Below are 25,323 nucleotides of genomic sequence, written 5' to 3' on the forward strand. Positions count from 1 at the left end.
ATGGGTTAAATCAAGTTTTGATAACAGCGCGGTAGATTTTGTCTTGGAACCGGGTGGAGATCCCGGGCTTGATGTTCATAACGGCTGGGAGACTTTTGCAGTCTCGGGTACACAAAATACGAGACAAATCGAAAAGGTTATATAAGACGCCCATACGTCCATGCGATGTGGCAACTCACAATTGTTTTCCGGGGTTGATTGAGTACGTATCCAGCTCCCTGTCGTATTCTGTCCGTATGAAGTCCAAACAGCCGTTGTCCCCGAAGGCACCCCATTCCGTGTTGATTAAAACCTGCAAGACATGACAACATTGCCGTTAGTGTTTGACAGATAAAACGGTCTCACATTGAAATGCATGTTATTTTACCTGTGTGTGATAGTAGTCCTTAAATTGTGACGTGGTACTTTGATTGAGAAGCATGAACTAAGTCCGGTTCCGTCATTGCGAATAATAATTAACAAAGAGATATTTGACATTCGTAGCCTTGAACTCTTATAAACATTAAATATAGCAGTAAACATACGAGCAGTTTTATAACTTTCCGCTGAATTTGCACAGAGTTCTTTCAAAAACAAAGATTGGGCACATAAGTGTATATCTGCGGGAGATCTAGCCTTTTCTCGCAGCCCTACATTATCTGACTTTACACCCGACACTTCAGCGCGCTCGCATGCCGGTATGAAATATTAAAAACGTGTCGATTCATATCATGTATTATATATGTTTCTACAGCAGTAGTATGCGGCAATACGCAATATTTAAGGCCGATTTGGCTATTTTAGAAGTAAAAATTCCCAGGCTAATACTTGAAGTAGTCGTGACGATGCGGAGATGACCAGTTCATAAACTCTGTTTTACAAACTTTTAAAGTACACCTTTCATTATTGCCTTCGTCTTAAACTTTTTTATGGAAGGTAAGGATTTATCGATAAGTTTAAATATGAAATCCAAATTATCTGAAGTTTACTATGTGATTTGTATTGTTAGTTCCGGATATATTTATCAGCTCAACCTTGAAAGGTCGAGGCATCAGTTTAAGTGGGAATTTCATAACTGCCTTTGCTAAACACTTTTTTTCATAGTATTGCTAAAGCATCATTCTGAAAGGCATTATACAAATCTTTAGTCGGAAATATGTTGTGTGGTTTTTATCTCTGTAAGAGTTCTTCATAATTCTATTATTCATTCCTGAACCTTTGTAAGATTTCAGGCTGAGACAGACATTTTTATTGATAAGCTTATCTTTTCCTAAACCGTTTCTTTTGTATTATTCAATCACTTAATTATTATTTTAAAGATGCAATACAAATCTATAGCCTGAGTGAAATAATCTAAGTGGCAGAAGCATGAACGCGCTCTTAGGTTGATATTAAAAGGTACCTTTTCACGTTTCGAAAAATGGACAAAATCGAAAATAATTGTTTTGGATTTGCAAATTTTCATTGTAGTTAGTTTTTTTTTTTTCAATGAACATTTTCCATTTTCTAAAATATCAATTATATGCATCTTTTGACGATTTAAAAACCTGAAAATTATTAAGCGTTACAACGCGAAACGTTTCTATAATTTGGAACGTTCTGTTGTCATCAGAATATCAATATTCCCGATAATGTCAGCGAGGATGCCCGAGTGGTTTAAGCGCTAGACTCTTTCTCCAAGAGTCAGTGGTTCGAGCCTGGGTGTGGATTTTTTCTTTCTTTAATTTTATTGTTGTTTTATACTGGAACTTTTCAGTTCCGATGTTTATATGTATCAATTTAAAGCATTAAATGACAATCTTCAAAACATACCAAAATCTGTGAAAAGGTCCCTTTAAAGCGCTGTCACTAACGAAATGTCTCCTTGAACACCGTTTTCGTCGATCAGAGAAGAACAAACAGAATGCATCGCTACAGATAAAGATTAGGTGAGGACTAACATGCTTCCTTGGATTTCTTTTTTTCATTTTTTTTCTTTTTAGTGACATTTCTAGAAATTTATCAGCGTTGTGAAAAAGAAATACAGCGGTAGGCTGCGCTTCAATAATTTTCAAGAGGGCGTTAAGCCAAATTAACCGGTCCTCGATTTATTCGCGTCCTATATTTATTTTAGTATTAATACGGAGAATAACAAGATGCGTTTGTGAAACACAATGTCCCCCTATATGACGTTTGACTTTGAAGGATGACCTTGACCTTGTGAAGGATGACCTTGACCTTTCACCACTCAAAATGTGCAGCTCCATGAGATACACATACATGCCAAATATCAAGTTGCTATATTCAATATTGCAAAAGCATTCATAAAATAAGCGATTTGGGCCACATATCTTTGACCTCTGACCTTGAAGGATGACCTTGACCTTTCACCACTCAAAATGTGCAGCTCCATGAGATGCACATGCATGCCAAATATCAAGTTGCTATCTTCAATATTGCAAAAGTATTTATAAAATAAGCGATTTGGGCCCCATATATTTGACCTCTGACCTTGAAGGATGACCTTGACCTTGACCTTTCACCACTCAAAATGTGCAGCTCCATGAGATACACATGCATGCCAAATATCAAGTTGCTTTCTTCAATATTGCAAAAGTATTCATAAAATGAGCGATTTTGGCCATATATATTTGACCTTTGACCTTGAAGGATGACCTTGACCTTGACCTTTCACCACTCAAAATGTGCAGCTTCATGAGATACACATGCATGCCATATATCAAGTTGCTATCTTCAATATTGCAAAAGTATTCATATAATGAGCGATTTTGGCCACATATATTTGACCTCTGACCTTGAAGGATGACCTTGACCTTGACCTTTCACCACTCAAAATGTGCAGCTCCATGAGATACACATGCATGCCAAATATCAAGTTGCTATATTCAGTATAGCAAAAGTTATTGCAAAATGTTAAAGTTGGCGCAAACAGACCAACCAACCAACCAACAGACCAACCAACCAACCAACAGACAGGGCAAAAACAATATGTCCCCCACTACTATAGTTGGGGACATAAAAATTATTGTTGTATTGTTTTATTACGCTTTCAAAATTATACATTTTACCCATTTATGCCTAGCGTCTAGAAAAAATGCCTTGGCAAACAGCGTAGACCCAGACGAGACGCCGCGTCTCATCTGGGTCTGCGCTGTTTGTTTAAAGGAATTTCTGTAAGAAACATTCTAATTATAGAAATAAATATACTAGCCATCCCTTATTTTGGAAATAAATTGATCCAATTTAGAAGGATAGGAGAATCTACTAGGCATAAATGGGTTAAAATTGATTAATTGATGTGTAAAACAAAAAATAGCGAACACCACCTCGAGTGGTCCTGTTAGTGACCTCCCAGTTACCCCTCATAAATAGTTATCTTGACCGAAGTCTAAAGATAAGAACTAGTAAACACTACGAAGGACAATCCGGCCTAGTGACCTCAAAGTAACCCGTCAAACATCTGGACAATACAGTCAACCACGGAATACCGTGAGGGCCATCGTGGTTACAGAGGGCGACAATGCGACTGCGACAATGCGATTGCGACAATGCGATAGTACGATGGCGACAATGCGATAGAACGATGGCGACAATTCGAAAATACGATGACGACAGTACGACAACGCGATAGTACGATTTTGACAATTCTATAGTACGATGGCGACATAACGATATATGACTACTGTCGCCATCGTACTATAGCATTGTCGCCATCGTACTATCGCGTTGTCGTACTGTCGCCATTGCACTGTCGCACTGTCGTTATCGTATTATCGCAAGCAAACGATAAAATCATTCATCCGAGACTATCGGACGCTTAAGCAAGTGGGGAAGGTAGCTTAAAAAATGCAAAGTGCGCGATTGCGCTGCTGAATATTCAAACGAGCTATATTGTGTTGTAAATTAATTTTATGTTTTCCTTGTATAAGAACCACCTAAAATAACTAAATTGAAATAAAACTAAAATTATACCGCGTTTCACCATTTCCGCGTGCAAAAATATTGAACCACATCTACCCCACGTGCTAAAGCGTCCAATCGTCATGGATGATTTTATTGTGAGCTTGCATAGAATGTGGTCAAATGATCGTATGTAAATTTTTATATCAATATCTTTACTCATAACTGAAATATTCAAGTTTGAAAAATGCTGCGTTAGAAAAGTTCCCAAGTGTAGTTTATTGATAGACCTTTGATTTTCGCAAAAATCTGTACAATTCGAACAGTTAAAACATCGGAACCGTTCGGCAATATCCGTACCTGAGCAGGTTCCTCGTAGTCCCCCTCCCAGAGACCCACGTTCTTCAGAGATTCCATGTAGCACGCATTACAGCCCGTACCTGCAAACAGTCTTATTATTGAGATGCGCTCTATGAAAACGCAGTTTATTGCATGAACTTGAAGTAGCCCGCACTTTGCTAACAATAGACGATATTTTTCAGCTTTTATGGAATTGTTCGTTAAAAACCCATTTCTAAACGACAAACCAGTCTAAGCGAAAAGTGTCGTCCCTTATTTGCCAGTGCTGCACACACAGGCTAATCTACCAAATGCCAAACACTGGGAAACAGCACAAGATTGAAACCAAACTCGTGATGAATAAAATTGAGGTCAAAGCAATGGAAATATACGACAGGACGACATGAAGGTCACCACTGTACAGACAACAAATCGTAGCCTAATTATTGCTTCCGTGGTATAAGTGGTATAATTTACGTTTCTACATGCCGATACTTTAATAGAACAGATTAAATTGCTGTTGTTGGTTTTCAGTAGTTAGGCGCTTATCCACCGTATGTAATGTGTATTATGTAGTGCATTGTATATTAATGTATACACTTTTTTGTTGTTTTATGCAGGTTATAAACCGATACTTTCACATTACGAATGCTTTTTATATTGTTACACGCTGGCATTTGCAGAATTTAAGACCGTTAGGCAAATATGAATATTTATTTCATATATGTATCTTTATATTAAAACTGCCCACGTGTGTATGTAGACACAAATTAGGAAACATCAGTTATTATGCGTCATGCGAAAATGGGTATTAAGCCATCGCAGTCGCACAGTATAATCAAGCAAGAGCTATTCTGTCGGCTAATCTCATGAGACCAAGGGAGTATGTCGAAGTTAATGAGGTCCTTCCGCAACTCAGGCTGCATTATGCGAGAACCCGGAGTGTGTCCCAGCCCTCCAACCTAATTTGCTTCCTCGACTCACGAAAGTTTAGGCGAATTTTGAATTATAGATGCAATTTCTAGGAATTTCGACATTACTGAACGTTTTACGTGCTTTATTGAGAGAAAAACACACACCAATCGACGTTTTCAGCATTTTGAAATCTCTTTCAGGCGAACATAATTATATATCGAATACGCAAATACACTTTTAAAAGTTTACAACAAAAGAAAATGTCAAAATGCAAGTGCTCGTTCACATGCACCGAAATGCTTTTTGAAGGTCGTCTGAGTTACGGGCGATGTATAATGACTTACTTATCCCTGCGCCGACGTTTGTCAATCATTCTTAGTTAACATTTAAGTCCATTTTAGTCGCGTATCATATCTACAAGGTCGTGCAAAAAGTATGGGTAAGCTACGCAAAGGTATTATACACTGTTTTATTGTCAGTATTGATATAAAGTTTGTAGGAAAAGTTGAAACCCAGTATCAGATGAGTTTCTCTCACGCACAGGTATATTATCTTGTAACAGATTGTCCATCGTTCTCGTACCACAATATTTACATAACAAGTACTGATAAATGAGTCGTGTTCTGTGAAAACTGGACATAATGCATGTGCGTAAAGTGTCGTCCCAGATTAGCATGTGCAGTCCGCACGGGCTAATCAGGGACGACACTTTTCGCTTTGATGACATTTTTCGTTTAAATGAAGTCTCTTCTTAGCAAAAGTCCAATTTAGGCGGAAAGTGTCGTCCCTGATTAGCCTGTGCGGACTGCACAGGCTAATCTGGGACGACACTTTACGCACATGCATTATGCCCAGTTTTCTAAGAACACGACTCAAATGATTAATTCGCAGTGTAGCCAAAATCGGACTCAAAGGCAGACACTCACACGAACATACATCACCGAAACATCACTGTACATAGTGACGATAAACAAGTACAAGCTGTACATGTATCACCCCATCGAGCGAGTATGTATATTCACTCATAACTAATATGATAACGAGGTATGAATATCGCATAAAAGCTTTTCCTTAATTATCTTGGCCTTTGCAAATATTTTAACAGCGATGTCGCGCAGGTATAAACCCATACACAAACTAAGAGCAGCTAAAGGTATAGGTACACTGTACACAATGTTGAGTACCGGCGCACAACGTATTGTGCTACCTTTATCATGCGCTAATAAATACTAGTGTTTTGTCAAACGTCTTCACAACTAGGTCACGGTGTCGATAATACATGTACGAGTTTACGATACCGACGCCATTAATTCCTGTATCTAATTTGCATATATATGACCTATTTTGATGAAGAGTATAGTGTGTGTGTGTGTGTGTGTAACCAACAATTGTAGAATACACACCTTTGTACATCGCAATTGTACGATGTTATATTCGCGCTTTAAGTTTTGCATTAATATACCATTCGTCAAACCATTAGCAGCGTCCAATGAAACTTAATCTTCTATGCAGATTAATTCATTTAAATATTAGACCTGGAAATAACGTTTTACCTTTCGCATTGACGTCATGAAAGTAAAAAAGAGCCACGATAAATACGTAAACTTAAATCGACTGTGTATGGGCCAAACTGTATTTTCTTATGTTTGCAACAACGTGTTTAAAGACTTAATACTGCACTTATATTTGCATATAGGTTGTCGAAGATTTTCTGGTTAGGTACATTATTCTGTGACACATCTTTGGTCTGTTTTAAGTGCATTCATTATTGCCAAAGAAGACTGTAGCGACGCTTTCATTTTTCGGCCTGTATACATTTTTGTTCTAATTACATTGGTTGCAAAAACACTGATCTAGTTTTTAATTAATTTTAATAATTGCACAAAGGTGTTTTTTAATTCCATACTAAAATGGTTTAACTCGCTCACATAGCTTTTTGTTCTTCCCTTTATGCTGGTCTTAATCCAAGTAGACATTTGTGTTGAATTTTGTTGTAATACTCCTTTTAAATTTCAAATGATATCTTCATTATTTAAGAGCATGGCACAGTAAACTTTAAAGACAGGAAACATAAAATGATAGAGCCAATTTGACATTGAAACCAAACACCAGCATGAGCCGTTGTAAATTACTCGCATTTTGCAAAACACTGACATGGCTTCTAAACGCGGACGCAACGGATACAACAGTATATGCTAGTTAGCAAATTCGTTTGTTGACGACGGTTGCCGTTAATAACAGTTAATAAAGGTCCCACGTGTTCAGCGGTTACTTTATAAAATTGACCAACTTCTTGACAAGCAAGAACCTCCATAAACCAAATAAATTAATGCTCATAAAATATTTTACTGACACTACTAGTTTAAGGACAAACATACAAGGCCACGCGAGTTTTAAGTTCACTGTCAACAAAAGATTAACACAGGCTGTGGCCACGAACTATACGTATGTATGTGTTGCACGTTACACGGTATCAAGTTACAGATGGCAGTTTTCAAAACTTGCCATTCCACATTGGTTTGTGCCAAAACCATGTATCTGGTTATGTGAGTTTATCTTACTCACTTTGTATATGCTTTCACAGAACATATTTCTTGATGGGTTATTCACTCGATATATTCATTGTTATGTGTGTAAGACTTTAACTATAGCGAGTTATGCGGTCCACTTTTAAGACAAGGATGCAATAGGAAAAGACTGATGCCGCTTTCTAATATCCGCAAAAACCGAAAAAGCAAGATGAAAAATTGTTAGACCATGTGAATGCTTTTTCATAAAAAAATAAGCCAATTTTGATTACATAAGTCTTTTATCAAAACAAAAATAAATGTTACTTGTGTTACAACATTTTGCTGCAAACAGCACCAACAAAGACAGCTTCGGACATATTTAATGTGGCATGCATGTTGTATTTCTTGCTTAATCTTGCTGAACTAATATCGACATCTAGAAAGTGGAACAAGTACCACAGCACTTCATCGGTTATAATAGTATGCGAAACGACGTAGTGCTTGTCTTCTATAAGTGCCGCTAAGCAAATTGATGGCAAGGGACGCAAAACATATCTCGTTTTTTCATAAACCGATATTCATGACTCGGCACCTTAGAACAAGTAAATATTTGAAAAACAAAAAACAGTAAATACATCTAGATTGTCCCAGCAAATGTCATGGTCTCAGCAAATGTCAAGGCAATTGCAAATCCAGAAAAGCCTGACTAAACCGGTGCGAAAAATTCAACAAATTAAGTTCGCGGAAAACCGTGTTATCGCGTTCCAGTATGCTAGGAGCGCATGTACTTTTTAGACTCAGAAGATATATTTTTTTTCAATAAACAGCCGTTTCGCACGTAGCGGCTTGAATTCACTGGAAAGAGGTCAGCTGGCATGGAGTATGGTTATAAGAAAACTCGTACAAATCGTTCGATTTGCACACATGGCCTGTTTAGACATAACTCGTAATTCACACGTTTGACGGTATTTGTTACAACATCTTAAGCAAAAAGTACATTTGAGCCGTGTTCTGAGAAAACTGGGCATAATGCATGTTCGTAAAGTGTCGTCCCAGATTAGCCTGTGCAGTCCGCACAGGCTTATCAGAGACGACACTTTACGCCTAAATTGGATTTTTGCTACGAAGAGACTTCATATAAACGAAAATGTCATAAAAGCGGAAAGTGTCGTCCCTGATTTGCCTGTGCGGACTGCACAGGCTAATCTGGGACGACACTTCACGCACATGCATTATGCCCAGTTTTCTCAGAACGCTATTCAGTTATTTTCTCACCTAAAATCAGGCCAATTTCACAGTTCCTGTCTGTATGTGCAGCCGACATCAACGTACCGACGGCGTCATTGACAACCGCGACAACCTCGACGTCAACCGTCGTCGTCTGTAACACAAAATTTATGTGCAATGGTGAACTTATTGTCAATTGTTGAACAAATAACGTTTGACAGTGCACATTTTTTATTTATTTTTTATTTTGTTGCTTTTAAATTCTTACCAACGTAACATTCACATGTTAACCAATAAAAATGAGTTATTTTATACAGACGCGATAATTTTGTAGACCACAGTAGACTAAGTGTTTAATTTTCTCACAGATTAACGCTATAATTCAAATTCAAAAAATAGCGGATTTATTTTAAAATTTATTTCAATACAATCTAAATATATTCTGACCGAAATATCGAAAATTTACACTGCTTGATTACAAACTGGATGCCAACGAAACTAGGGCAAACAACAAAGTTGAAAACAATAACAGCAGCAACAACAGCCATATGATCAAAGGCGGCAGAAAAAAATCCGATAAATATTTGCTTCAGAACAAAAACACAAAAAGGTTAAACTGAAACAATAATACGATCGTCTGTCAGAGATATTTCTCCAAAGGCTGAAACCGCATGAATGCGGATATGAAAATCTGAAATGAAGACATGAAAATTCTGTTCTTGGATATTTCAAAATGATATTGGTTATGTAAACAACCATAGAAAAAAGAACTCGGTTTGCGTTCGTCAAAGCCGCGTCATGATGCATCGCTTTAAGGATAGCATTTTCGTGTGTTTAAATGTTAATAGAAGAAGTAAGAAATACCAAGTGGGAAATATAAATGTAGATCAATAAACAACATTAGACTACTGGAGCTTTTTATAACGTTATCGTATATACAATTTAAAAAAATCCTACCAATAATACGAACACATATAAATAGAAAGTAACTGACAAACATTAATTATCTGCTGTATAAATCACATTTATGTGTTACAATCATATGCCGCAATACTTCCGTTACTAGCAATAGAGCGAAGGAAAACATGTTTTCTTTCATCTTAAGCAATAAAACTCTGTAACGAAAACCTTTCGGCTATTTCGTTGTTTACCCTGCTTGTCTTTTATCACACATTGCATGTGATCAAGCGTGTTACTTCAACTAAACAACTTGTAAGGTTTAACCCTTTTCCACTCGGAAGCAAAGTGGAAATAGCTATGTGCAAACGGCATAAAACCAGAACAGCCTGCGAGTGACTCGCAGTCTGTTCAGGTTTTATGCTGTTTGCTGGTCATCAGTATCTAAGGGTTGGAAATGAAGCCTTTAAAACTTGGATCTAGTAAAAAGGCATTTAATTAAATGTAACTTTCTAAGGGACTACACATGCGTCAAAATACGTATCTAAGTGGTAAAGGGCTAATATTGTACTGCTTTAGACAGCCATGGACACTACGGGTCTTCAACAAATGTCATTTATAGTCACAATAATCTGTAAAATATTGAATCTTCCAACAACGGGCACGTATGTGCTGTTAGTAATTTAATATGAGCACGGGTCAATGTGTGTGATTCTTCATGTGGTGGCCAACTGGTAACTATTTGCGGTAAACACTTTATCGGTAAACAGTAGTTCTGTTTGATTAATAAAAAGTATAATGTCCATTGTCCTGTAATTCTAAAACGCACAGAACTTTCCAAGCTGTCCTTACAATACTTATTTAATAAGTTTAGATTAGACCTTTCTAGTACTGCTTCAGAACACATGAAATGCACGTTTTACGTCTTTAAAACGCACGTACACAACGAAGAAAGCACAAATAAAAGAAATACGCTGAAAAATTCGGTGAAAATCCACGCACACGCAGAAACACGCAAACGCGCATTCGCAAACACACTCTCACACGCTAACACGTGGCGCGCGTGACGTACATTTTTCCGCTTCATGGCCTCATGCAGCAGGAAGCATATGTCTTCGTTGACCACGCCCTCGCACCGGAAGCCCTTCGTCCACTTTGAGAGGCGCGCCTTGGCGAGCCCTTCCTGTCGGCACGGGAAGGAGAACGTGAAGCCCAGCGGTATGGTCTCGTCCTTGAGATCGTGATCACGTATGAACCTGCATATACAGTCCGCTATGTGGTCGAACAACTGAAACCAGAATGGTCACGTATGAACCTGCATATACAGTCCGCTATGCGGTCGAACAACAGAAACCAGAATGGTCACGTATGAACCTGCATATACAGTCAGCTATGTGGTCGAACAACTGAAACGAGAATGATTACGTATGAACCTGCATATACAGTTCTCTAAGTGGTCGAACAACTGCAACGAGAATGATCACGTATGAACCTGCATATATACAGTCCGCTATGTGGTCGAACAACTGAAACGAGAATGATCACGTATGAACCTGCATATATACAGTCCGCTATGTGGTCGAACAACTGCTACGAGAGAGGCATTTGCACGTTGATTTCAACGCCCTTGTAAAAGGTCTGTGTTTTGACGGGTCATTTTCAAAACTAGCTGACCACTTTGTCTGGATGAACCCCCTATTAGGTAGATTCCGCTCAATTAAACCAATAGTACACAATATCTTGCGTTTAATGGAAATTGGTTTAAAAGCGATGCTGAAAGAAGTCTTAAACATGACAAAATTAAATGACGAAAACAACTTTGCGGCAGCAGAAAACAAAGTGACAATCTAATGGCCGGGTTTTAAATGACACTCCATAATGGGAGTAACATTAATTTTCCAGCAGCATTAACAAATGGACAATTCTTTACGTCATCAACGTTCACTACGTGTTTAGCAGACGCCGCGCGCACGTGTGCACGTACCTGTATTCCGGTCCCCAGCATGATTCTCTGCGGAATGAGGTACGTCTGGCTCTGAATGTCAACATCACGCTGGTCTATCCGTACTATCAGCACCCGGAAGTTCGTACCGCCCAAGTCCAATGCGAGGAATTTTCCTTTTTCTGCAAACGAATACGAAAAGAATGCAAGACCCTGTCTACACTGATCTTACGATCTTATTAAGTTAATAATATAAATTAACAAAATAGACCTACGTATACCAGTATTTTCCCGATAGAAGAAAAGTCCAAGATTCAAAGGAAAGTAATAAAACCTTTGAAATTAAGTAATCATGTATGCTGGTTTTAAGCGTTCATTCTGCTTCAAAAATTGTATTAAAATACAAGCATGCACCTGATGTGTATAACATTCAACGAAGGGATAATGACCTGCACGCACAGCGCGGATGTGTTTAAGAAACAAGAGATGTGTTTTTCAGAAATACAATGCCCCCTACTGCGCCGCTTTGTTTTTTTATCATTTGAAAGGTACATATTATTATCTCCCTTTAAAGCTTATAACTTCCATTGGATTTGTTTTTATACCTGTGACCTTGAATGGTGACCTTGACCTTTCATCACTCAAAATGTGCAGCTCCATGAGATACACATGCATGCAAAATATTGCAAAACTTTAACCAATGTTTAAGTTTTGGGACAGACGGACACACATAATGACAGACAGACAGACAGACAGACAGTCCAAACACAATGTGCCCCCAATCATTCGATCCGGGGGCATAAAAAACAAGTGGGTGCGGAATTGTGCAGTAAAGACGGTGTCCGCCTTGCAGCCGGGAGATCCCGGATTGAAACCGGATTGAAACCCCACTCACAAAAACATCTCAAGATCCTTTCAGGGTATGTTAGTATTGATTTTTCTCAAGGAATACGCACTTGGGTGTTTTTATTTACCTCGTGCTGTATGCGCAAGCGAGCTCAAATATATAAAGATGCTGTTTACAGACATGCATGTCCGACAAATACATGTTGCGAGCAATCATCAGCTTCCTTTGAAGGTTATACTAAGCGTTGGTATTAAACCGAAACAAATGTCGGGCAGCAAATTCGGTGTTCTTGAATCCAAAGATTGAGACGGATTTGTGTAGACATTTTATATTTGTTTTAGATATGATCTGTTTAAATATCTTTAACAATGCAATGTGACCGACTAAATGATGCAAGATTTGCGTCATTTATCTGCATCTCGAATTACCATTCGGGATTTAGCCGGTTACATAAACACAATGCGTTATATTTGGCTCGGTAAAACCACTTCGGCGTTTCAGTGACGAACTATTTCCATTTTGATGCAATTTCTCAATGCGGCATTGACAAGATCTTGCAAAACGCTCTGCATAATGTTAAGTCGCATTTTTGTATCGTATTATGTCTCATATTTCAATATTGAATCAAACGCATTTGAACATCAAGACTGTCATACTTCTTGTTTCTTGTTTTTATTTCTAAAAGTGTCATAGAACTGTGTACTGGTACTTTTTAGATTTACAGATAGTAACAGCCGCATTTTGCTCATTTGTTTGCAATGATTTAATGTATTTCTAAATAACGAAATCAACTTGACGGTCAAGAGCTATGCCTGATGAAATGGTGAAAGAACCATTGGACAACCGAAAACCCGGTATCCGAAAACCTATCAATATCCCATTAAAAATGTATAAAGCATCCGGATATTGCGCGCGGTCACTACCTGTTCCATCCGGAAGAGCCCGCACAAATGTGGGGAACATCTTGATGTCTGCGTGGTAGTTCATGCTCTCATGCAGTCCGTTGTTCATCTCATCGTTAAGCAGGTGCATAACTCGCTTGTACGTCAGGGACGACAACTTGAAACCCTTCACGAACTGCTCGATCTGAAACAAGGGTGACAAAGTCGTGTTTTTAGGGGAGATATTGTTTGTTTTTAAACAAAACAGGACAGCGCGGTTCGTGGCTTGTACCTTTAATGCGACCTCGATTTTGAACATGGACGACAATTTAAGTGTTTGAAAAAAAAAGTCAGGGGCGACAATTGATATATCTGAAACAAAGGGAGACAACATGAATTCGATGCATGTACGTTAGGAACAATCATCCTCATCATTTTACGAACATACAGATCTGAAACCAAGAGAGATCATTTGAACCTCAGCACCATACTGGTAAATATTAAGAAGGGAAAGACCGATGGATATATGAGTTTTTCACCAACAGAGGCATGGTCTTAAGAAAAAAAAAAACTCGAAGAACGGCTGTAGTGGACTCTCACATCCTTCTCAATTGGATCAATTTATTTACATAATTAGGGATGTCTTATATATATATATTTCAATTATTTCTATATTTATAATATTTCTTACAGAAATTCCTTTAAGCAAACAGCGCAGACCCTGAAGAGACACCGCATGATGCGGCGTCTCTTTTGGGTCTACGCTGTTTGTCAATGCCTTTTTTCTAGACGCTTCGCATACAATTTGGTTAAAGGCGCCCACAACGTCTTCTAAACAAAGACCTAACTAGGACATTGTACTTAACTCCTTCTATCATGATCATAGAAGGCCAGCGCGATATATGATAACATGTCATGATTGGTGATAAACGGTTTTGTGTGACGATATTTAGTTTCAATCATTGACAAGCCGCCGGCTGCTCTATGTTAATCAGAGACTTAACAACAAAATAATTTACCTTCAAAATGAAAAATATGGACCTTGATCTGTGAAAAAAAAACGGTTCAATGCATGTGCGTTAAGTGTCGTTCAAGATTAGTCTGTGCAGTCCGAACAGGCTCATCTGGGACGACACTTTCCGCCCATAACTATATTTTTGCTAAGATACTTTTTTTTAAAACGAAAAAGACCATAAAAGCGGAAAGAGTCGTCCCTGATTAGCCTGTGCGGACTGCACAGGCTTATTTGGGACGACACTTTACGCATATTCATTTAACCCTATTTCACAGAACACGGCCCATATAAATTACAAAAAGTAACATATTTGGATCTTTACGAATATTTCATTAGTGTTCAAAATGTCTGCCCAAAATATAAAACATTCACGGAACAAAATTTTCGATGACTCTTTTGTTTTACATAAACATGCACTCTTCACGATTTGATAACTCGCCGACGTTGTGGACAAAAAGATCGTGTTCAGCCAAAGCAATTAATTATTGCTAACGCATAATCAACAAAACGTGTCACTGATATATTAAATGTCGCGAGAGTTAATATATCCTATTATCAACCATTTAAATGTTTACCCATACTTATATCATGTGGTGTGCCGTCGGGAGAAACCTTGAAAGTTTTCTCGACAATATAGTCCCGCATTAAAAGCACAAAAATATATCAAAATATTCAGATTTTTGTTACAGAATGTTGACACATTAAATATATAACTAGCATACATGCACAGGACAACAGAACTTATTGTAGAAACTTTACATATCAATAGACATTTTTTAAATCGATCCGGCGTCAAAATTCGTGTTAAATCATTTTAATATTCACAAATCCATTAAAGTCCTGAGCTTTTTATAGAACCTTTTTTGTATCAAATCCAATCAATACTGTTTAGAAAAGGGCAGAACACCGGTACGACTAGAAAATTATTTAAATTTATTTATATAGTAAAACAATTATTAGTTCAAATGAATGAAAAAGTGTAAGAAGTGATGAATAATATGGATTAGGACGGTTTTTTTATTATATAAAAGCAGCTTCAGGAATCTATGATCACACGACGTTCTTAGTCACCGTACGGCATTTTAACATAACGCTACAATTTTACAAAAAACATACAAGCACAACACCGACGTCAACATATTATTTCCATATGTTAGTCTACTACTCATATTTTTTTTAATCTTTCATTTGACCAATATTGACAACACACGTGTATTGTTATAAACTCTTATTGTAGTCGTAACTTTTGGCGAACGATCATTGATAAAAAATATCCAATATTTCCAAGTGTTTACGTCGTATCGACTCAAAACTTGCAACAAGATAGCGCACATGCATAACGATGTGAACATACCTTGCAATGGCAATCGCACAGGGTGTTTTATAATATGACTTCTTATTATGCGCAAATTACACTATAATTTATCGCAACACTTTTATTCTTGTATCTTCACTCCAAAAATTCATTAAATCATCTTGCATTGTGCTAACAAAAGACGGACTTCCGTGCTAATTTACATCCTAATATATACACATCGATCAAATACATCTTTGTGGATATACATGACTTCCAATAATTTATTATACATACTAACCGCTTCTATCAAACTTTTCCGTTCCATTACATGTCTGTCCATTACAGAGTTTAAGAATCCAGTAAGAATTCTGACGAAAGTTTTGTTTATCGGTGTTTCTGAGAGAGAGACTCTTGCGAATACTTTAGGAAAACATTTGCTCAGATAAGGTGACATTAGGCTATAAATATAGGTAGCTTAACCCATTTATGCATAGTAGACTCTCCCATCCTTCTAAATTGGATCAATTTATTTCCAAAATTAGGGATGTATAGTATATTTATTTCTATATTTAGAATATTTCTTACAGAAATTCCTTTAAGCAAACAGCGCAGACACTGATGAGACGCCGCATCATGCTGCGTCACATCTGGGTCTACGCTGTTTGCCAAGGCCCTTTTTCTGGACGCTAGGCATAAAATGGGTTAATAATAACACGTGTAAATTCGTGCACATGCCGCGTTGGTTAAAGCTACTTGATCACTTCTTTATATCTGAAACTCTTCATAAAACGTAACCATGGAGAAAGTCGAAACGTTTGAAAATACATGTATCGATTTTTGTTTTAAATACAATGTCTGCATCGAAGAACTTGGTAAGAAGGGCATAGTTTTTTATGTATCGACCACATTTTTATTAAATGTTTTCCTTTACTTAGCAAAGAATAGCTTTATTGCATCATACAATATGCATATTAAACTGGCTACTTATGACCTATAAGCAAACTTCAACCAACTGTACTTTCTCTAATAGATAACAAGATAGCAATAAGAACAACAGTCCAATGTCCTGCTGATAACGTCAAAAAACATCAAATAAAAATATTTGTGAGACATAAGAAGTAATATTGTATCTATCTGACAAGTGGTGTGATCATAAATGGTTTCATGAGAACGATTTTTAACGATCTAAAGAAACGAAGTCTTCACTATAGTGTTTTTCAAAGGATAGTAATTTTCCGCACTTCTTTAAAACAACGACGTTTCCTTAAAATGACTAATTTTAAGGCATTCATGTTACAATGTTAACGGTAATGCCAAGTGAAATGCAACACAATTGGGCGCTCGCAAATGAGTTAAGCTGGGTTCCCACTGCCGATCAGATCAACTCGATCAAGCCCGATCAAGCGGTCGGGTACTGATCTGGTTCAGTCGGCATGAGTGGTCGGGGCCGGTCGGGTTGGTCGGCATTGGTCGGGCTTCCTACCCGATATTTTTTGACATATCAAAAAATATCGAGTAGCGGTCGAGTAGGAAATGGATCGAGAAGCGCTCGGGAAGTGGTCGTGTTTTAGTCGAGTAGAAGATCGAGTTGATCGTGAAGCAATCGTGTGGCGATCGGATTGACATCTTTTACACGATCTGTACCCGATCCGCTCGACCTCTACCCGAGTTATTTTAGATCGCAACACGATCGACTCGACCTCTATTCGATTTGATGTACACATTTAATAGACTGCAACCCGACGGCTACTCGACCGTTCACGATCACTTCCCGATTGCTATTCGACCATACACGAGCTCTGTTCCCGATCTGCTTTACCTCTACCCGAGTTATTTTAGATCGCTGTGTACGACTGTAGTACGACCATCACGATCTGGTCGTGTGAAGATCTGGTGGCGATCGAGCTGAGGTCCACTTGGTCGAGCTGAGATCGTATAGGGCTCGCGTAAAGGTCGAGATGATCGAGTGGAAATCGGAAAGATGGTTGAGTGGACGTCGTGAATGAGTCGTGTGTGGGTCGTATGTTATCGACAAGAGGTCGAGAAGAAGTCGTGTATACCCTTTTTAGTCGATTATGGTCGGGTTTGGTCGGGAAATTCAGTGATCGGGATGATCGAGTTGATCGGATCGGCAGTGGGAACCCACCTTATGTATACGTAAAATCTCGTCAAGGTGACTGTATATTAATATTCAGATACATGGCAGCGCGCTTCAATTTCACGAATCCATAACTTATAAATTATTGAAACACATAGGCTGAGAGCCGACAAAGAACACATTTGTAGCTGGCGCCGAAAAAAATAGAGAAAAAGTTAAGTGTAGCTAGTTTAACTTTTTTATAGTTTTGAAAACGAATGACTAGTATTTTACGCAAGTAAACTACTAAAGGCATATGAAATATGAACCAGTTTGAGGAAGAAATTAAATAAAATAAGTGCGATCGACTAATCTAAACATGTTTTATATGCGGGTACATTAAAGACTGTAACGGGCATCAAATATTTTGTGATCATGTAAGAAATTATATAATAAATATCTCGGAAAGGTTTTCCACGTGTCACACACGTGACTAATTAAAACACTATTCCATTGGCTCTTTGTACAGCATAAACGTACCGGATTATTTACGTTTCCTTTGTAGATTGCTCGCACTATGTTTGCTTGCCATTTGCATATTTGCTCGATTATTCGTTATGTATGTATCTAGCATTTTAATCTCCGTCATCACATGTTTTGTCTACGAAGGTCACTAAACGTACGGCGGTTGACATTTAAATTAATTTACCAGACAGTAATATGTTATAAATTGCCGCATTTTTATCGGTCAAGTTGGAGTAAAAGCAAATGGAAACAAACGTTATATAAAAAGTTGCTGACTTTGAATACACTCATATTCTGATAGCGCAAAGTCGTCACAAAAGCATTACTTTTTTTTTGCTTCACATCCCAAGTCTCTGCATGGTAAAATTAAATTCTTTTTTAATCATTATACTCTATCCAAATGTATACAACACGTTGTTCGAATGTTTGAAAAAAAATAGAAAATTCGAATCAACTGCACATTTTTTCCAAGTCGTTTTGTAATTGATAAGACTGAGAACCTTTGTGGTGGCAACGGTATTCGTAAGAGCTCTAGAAATAATTTGAAGTTCAGCAAAACGATAATTATGTTGTAAACATAAAATATTAAAATAATAACCATACATTCACGGGAAGGAATGTTTTAGTTATATTTTACTAGGCAAACAATAAAAATGCGACTTTGTATATCCCATTAATCCCGGAATGTGTCTCGTATAATTACTTAAGCATCTGTTGGCACGACACGCATTTTCTTTATCGTCTTCGTTTACTTCCGTCAATCTCGAAGACGATAGATAATAAACTAACGGAAATCTCCGAAATTTCCCGAACGCAGCCGTCGAGCTGTTGCAATAGCTTTATAGGTATATTGTTTTCTGGCAAGGTAAGAAGTCGGTCAAGTTCAGCAAGTTATATAAATAATTAGCAACAGTCGTATTCCAACACGAATAGATGAAATACCGAGCATCTCGTTTGTCATTGTGTGATAATATATGAAGGCCAGGTTAGCGTATCGTTAGTCATTATATGATAAAATATGAACGCCAGGTTTAAATATGTGGTAACTCTTTTCTATATACGATCTAAAAATCCTGCCAAAAGTGAAAAGACCCATATTATTAAATCGTGCAATACATATATAATAACAATAATATATTACGAATACATGGATATATTTTTTTTAAATCAGACTAAATCACACATAACGAGTAAGAATCATAAAAGATTTTATGCAAGTATTCTTTCAGTAAACAGAGATAATACTTGTTTGCAGATTGTTTGGAAGTAAAAGGAAGAAACGTGGTACATTTTCAGTTATATATATCATGCTGTGTAAGCAAACCATTAACAAAAACATGATAGCGATAAAAGTTCTAACTCTAATTTATGAATAACAGCGATGAAAGAACTGGTAGAGAAATCTCTCTCGTTTATATATATAGTGAGGATATTTGTTTGATTTGGTGGAAGATCGATTTTAATTCACGAGTGATCATAGAAGATGATATTTTCACGAGTGGCACAGCCACGGGTGAAAATATTTTTTTTATGATCACGAGTGAATTAAAATCGATACTCCACCAAATCCAAATATTAACTTTTTTATTTTATGCTTACAAATAATTATTTGTGATCTTTTTTCATTCCAGACAATATAATTCCCCGTTGGGCGCCCTCATGTATTTTATATGTTGGGATATACAAAGTCGCATTTTTATTGGTTGCTTAGTAAAATTAAACTAACACATTCCTTCCCGTGAAGGTATGGCTATTGTTTTCATATTTAATGTTTACAACATAATTGTCGTTTTGCTGAACTTCAAATTATTCCTTTAGCTCATTCATACAAATACGTATGTTTTTATAAACATCAATGCAGAGTAGTCGCCCTTGGTAAAATTGCCTTTAATTGAGGGTCACAATTGGGAAACCAAAGATATCTTAACATTAGCTCAAGTAAAACAATGAAAATCATCGATAATTTACACTGTTATTTTTCACTGTTTGAAACAGTGAAATATCAATTTTAATTCACTGATACTTTTCTATAAACCATCGGAAAGCATAAAATAAATGAATATCTATTTTATATATTTATATTCTTACATGTAGCACGAGCGTAACGACGTAGAATATATTTATATATATTCTACGTCGTTACGCTCGTGCTACATGTAAGAATGTCCAATATCAAGAGCAAGCAAATAACAATAACGCGTCGTGCCATTAGTCAAGGGCTGAATCGCATATTACATGTGAGTATATTCAACGATGTCACCGTGTTAAGTGTTATTTATAAATCGAGGAAAGGTCAAAACGATCGCAACCGATTAAGCGTAGCGATCGCATCTTTTTCTGGCGTACAGACACATTATATTATAACACCATTTGGTATTTTGTGCTCTATTCTAAATGTAAGTGTAATAATCATCGATGTCTATTTCTGGATATGAATTTAAAAATTCTAACTTCCATTCGTTTTCTGTCAATATCTATGATTCAAATTGAGCGCGTACGCATATGAGCCTCGATCTGGGGACACGAAAGGGTCATTGCAGATTAGCCTGTGCAGTCCACACAGGCTAATCAAGGACAACACATTCCGCCTAGACTGAAATTATTATGTTCAAGAGAGACTTCCTTTGGAAAATACAGCGTAGTGTAGTTCCTGATAAGCAGGTACGGATTTCCCAGGCTCGTCAAACACGACACTTTACGCCTATGCATTAAGCCCCGGTTTGAAAGAACGAGACTCATATATAGCTATATGACATTTATGGCATTACCTGGGTTGGTAGAGTGCTGGACTGTAAATCAGACTATAAAGGATTCGATTCCCGGCCCGGTAACATAACTCGTGTACGGATTGGACCCGAAATTCTTGCTACGGCCAGCCCCCCCCCCCCCCCCCCCCCCTCCCCTTACCTTTTATTCATGTAGTGCAGTAGTCAGTAACTGGCTTACGTATGTGCACTTTTATTGGCATACGGGCTATAAATCAAGGAAATATTTTGAACTGGTTAACTGACGGCCTTGGTATGACTGAAATACGTTAAAAAAAAAACTTATCCGCGACGTTGCACTATCGCGATAAAAAATGGATTCCTGAGCCTTGTGTTCCATAAACGGGACACTTACATCTCACGCTACGGATCAGCTGATCTCAACTAAAATGACTTGAACGTGACGATCATATCATATTAAGTGGAGTTTTGATAAGAACAGCTTTGTGCACATACTCTGTGACAACTTCACTGAGGTCGTACAATGTATATTAAACATCTTTTAATGACGCCTTGTTTCTATTCGCATTAAGAGGATATCGAAGTTTAATTAACAAAATGTTTTGTGTAATTTAAATCTTCCATAAAAGCTTCTTGACCATAATTCTAAAGTGTAATCTGACTTGTTGAGCATTAAAATAAGATTTAATTAAACAAAGAGATGTCTCCATCGGAAGACATATGCCCCCCAAAAACGCTTTTTCGAAACCTAAACGTAGATTTCGAAACCTAAAACGCGGACCCTAAGTTCAAGGTCAAGGTCAAAGGGTTCACAATTTGTGTGTGTATGGAAAGGCCTTGTCCATATACACATGCATACCAAATATGAAGGTTATATCAGAAGCGACATGAGCATTTTTCGAAACCTAAACGCAAAAGTGTGACGGACAAACGGACGAACGGACAGGCAGACAGACGGACAGTGCGATCACTATATGCCCTCCTTTGGGGGAATAAAATGATTGAATTTAAGTCCTGCGAAAAAATCATGTTCGTGGGGTAAGGCATTTAGACGCATGTGCCCTTGGTTTACGTAATACTTGCAACCAAAGTCCGTTTTGTTAACATAATTATAGCAACTCAGACGTCATATGAATGTAATGAAGAGTAGATCGGTTACAATGGAGATGTAGTACGATCGATAGTGGAGAATAGTAATGTAAACTATGAATATACTATACACACATTCTAGAAGTTTCACACAAAAACAGGATAATAATCCCAAAAATGCAGGGAAGGCCGGGGGATAATGTATTTGGGTGTAAAATGTTTTATGCTTCACCATTAATGGTAAAAATGATTGTATAAAGTTTCTACATCATTTTTTTGCAGTAAGGTACGACCTGTCGGCAAAAAGGAAATATCCATTTATGTACATGTCTATTAAAAAAGCAACTTTTGTTTGCATATATGAGTGATACTATAATGAATGATATTATTATACATGTATTTCGACCCTTATAATACACTGCCACTGTTTTATTTTGAACTTCCTGTGTATGAACCGAACCGATCTGGACTGCATGATATGGGGATTAAGTCAGACTTAAACAATGGCGGGAGGAGGTTGGGCTGAAATGGGGGTAGGGTGACCTCTAAAACGTCGGACGGGCAACGTTGCACAACGTTAGTGACTTAATGAGCTGTTTTCACTTAAGTAATTTCATTTATTCAGCATTCATTCCACAAAAAATGTTGTTTTTTATTTAAAATGATGTGATTTTAATGCCAAGAAATATTGCATGCTAATCTATTTATTCGTCAATAGCCTATACAAACAAGTAGGGTGTTTCTGTTTTAACGCCATTACCAAATAAAATGAGAAGGTACAACAAACATAAGAAAAAAACAACACATTAGATATACATATTTCAAAAGGGTAGAGATACTACTGGAATGTGGTCATGTTTAAAAGGATGGATGCTAACAAAGGAAGACCACCCCCATCAATACCACCACCATTTCCCTTTTAGCTAAATCCCTTTCTGAACAGAAAATGTGAGTACCAGATAAATTGCATACTGGCCGGGATAGAGCATTCCAATACCACAATACAAGGACACAAGGTCAGCTGTTGGTCAGTGTTTATCAAATAAAGTAAACAGTTTCATATACAAATTCGCCGAGCTCGAGACCGGGGAAAAGTTTAACATGCAGATAAACTGAATGCATAAGAGATTAAAACAATCTTAAAATAGTTCTGTGCGTTATGGTACATTGCATGTCAAAGGTAACATTTAAAAATGTTGAACTAACCAATCTTATTATTATAAAACGTTTCAACCATACAATTATTATTATTGTAATAAGTTTACCGTTATCATAAAAATGAAAGAAGAATACAAAAAATATATAAAAGAATTTGCCGAAAAGGTGAAAATAAAACTGAAACAAAATAAGTTTTAATAAGTTTGTTATGCAAAGTAATCCTTCAGTCCCTAATGCACACAGACATTCTGCATATTGTTGAAATAAACGAGTACAGACATTATTGCAAATGCATATTTCCTCTATACAAAATGTCCACCATTTTTCATGGAAAACAAGCTGTATTCAGTAGACAACTTAGACGATTTTTAAAAAAAGTGAAAAGTCTTTCCAACACTAACAAACGTTTAAGTACAACATTTAACAAAAGAACACATTTACGCCAGGATCCATTTTTAGTTTTTAACGCCCGTAACAATTTAGCAAACGAGTAAGTTTCAACGAATAATGTCGATTCCCCTGTTTTCCTGGCTAAACTCAAGAATAACCATTATGTGCTAATCCCGAGGACATATACATGTAGCTTGTTTATGTAGTTGCAATAATCCAACTTCTAGTTACTGACCCTCCGGATCAATAGGACGTATGATAACATAAAAGCTAAAGTATTCAAGAAGAACTGTCTCTAATGTATATCTAATGACTGACAACTAATCTAGTTTATAAATAACATCTTGCAAAACTGTTTTATTTTCTACTTGAAATGATTTCAGATCTGAAATATCATAAAAATAGTGATTAACTTTGTTGAATAAGTGTTTTATGACTGTTTTATGCCAATCTAGAAAGTTAGCCTTTAGTTTCATCTTGTTTTAGACTGGAATTTCTAAAAACATAACTCCATCGACCTTTCTCAAGGTCGGTCAATGAATGAAGGTGTGTTACGGCCACACACCCAATTTCAACCAATCAAAACTCGCGTTACAAAAATGCACTATAAACAACTAAACAACACCTCCAAAATAATTGTGTACACCAAACGTCAATCGAAGGATCATTTTAGCCCGCTGACCTAAAGTATAATAATCCACTCTTATTCTTCGTAATGAAAAGGTAATAATTTAAGCTTAATAACTGGACATAACAAGCAATGTAAAATCAAATGCATTTGAAACCGTATAGTTAAATGACGTATGTCTTTTCTTTTCATGTCTGCAGTATTTATGCTTCAAATCGTCCTATGATAGTATGAAATAAATTGTTCTCGAGCTATGATTATCCACTTCATAAAATTTAGCTAACTTGACGCTATGAGCTGTTGATCGTTTGAAACTAGGTCGAGATTATATATCGCCTTCATAATATAGGTCACTTGAAATATAACACGATATTAAAATCCTTATGAGTTTCAGCAACAAGCTAAAACAAAGCGCATACCTTTTCATATTTCGTCATTTTTTCCGGTGTTGTCGGCATTTCTGATTAAGAACTTAAAATCCTACAATATTCTAGCAGTAAACAACACAATTGTCATAAATTCCAACTTGTTTCTAAACAGTTAATCCGAAGTAAACAGTCACTAGTTGCCAGCGGATCGTGAACTACAGTCAGCGGTAAACCGTCGCATGCATATTCATTAACCAATACAGCCTCGTTCTAGTTTCATTGACGTAGTGGTTGCATCATCGGTAAAATGTAAACAAGTCGATCAGGTCCGGTAGAATGTAAACAAGTCGATAAGGTCACGTCAGTTGCGTTGTTTATGTACACTCAAATGAAAATAAATAGTGCTGTTTTTTCATTTGATCGTTTATTGGGGCAATAGCGGTAGAACACCAATATCCTGTTATTTACCTTATCCATATCATTTGTGAACACGCGATGATAATGATGGTGTGGTATTTAACCCATTTATGCCCAGTGGACTCTCCCATCCTTCTAAATTGGATCAATTTATTTCCCAAATAAGGGATGTCTCGTGTATTAATATATATATTTA

General features: G+C 37.0%; 1 protein-coding gene across 2 annotated transcripts in view; it reads right to left on the reverse strand.

Annotated features, from left to right (window-relative positions):
• LOC127857141 (hexokinase-2-like) overlaps window positions 1-24,980 on the reverse strand; it is a 30,028-nt gene extending 5,048 nt beyond the window's left edge. Inside the window, exons 1-7 of one of the 2 annotated variants that reach the window (XM_052393523.1) lie at window positions 24,762-24,980; window positions 13,480-13,642; window positions 11,752-11,891; window positions 10,840-11,055; window positions 8,919-9,024; window positions 4,240-4,319; window positions 180-292 (exon numbers count right to left, since the gene is read on the reverse strand). In XM_052393523.1, the coding sequence (XP_052249483.1) occupies window positions 180-292; window positions 4,240-4,319; window positions 8,919-9,024; window positions 10,840-11,055; window positions 11,752-11,891; window positions 13,480-13,642; window positions 24,762-24,800 (857 nt within the window). In that variant the 5' untranslated portion in view covers window positions 24,801-24,980. Of the gene's footprint in view, window positions 1-179; window positions 293-4,239; window positions 4,320-8,918; window positions 9,025-10,839; window positions 11,056-11,751; window positions 11,892-13,479; window positions 13,643-16,047; window positions 16,179-24,761 lie in introns of those variants that run through there. The other variant, XM_052393522.1, reaches the window with a different exon arrangement.
• Between the last annotated feature and the right edge of the window lie 343 nt (window positions 24,981-25,323).

Source organism: Dreissena polymorpha, chromosome 14, assembly GCF_020536995.1.
Source record: "Dreissena polymorpha isolate Duluth1 chromosome 14, UMN_Dpol_1.0, whole genome shotgun sequence".
Lineage (NCBI taxonomy): Eukaryota > Metazoa > Mollusca > Bivalvia > Myida > Dreissenidae > Dreissena > Dreissena polymorpha.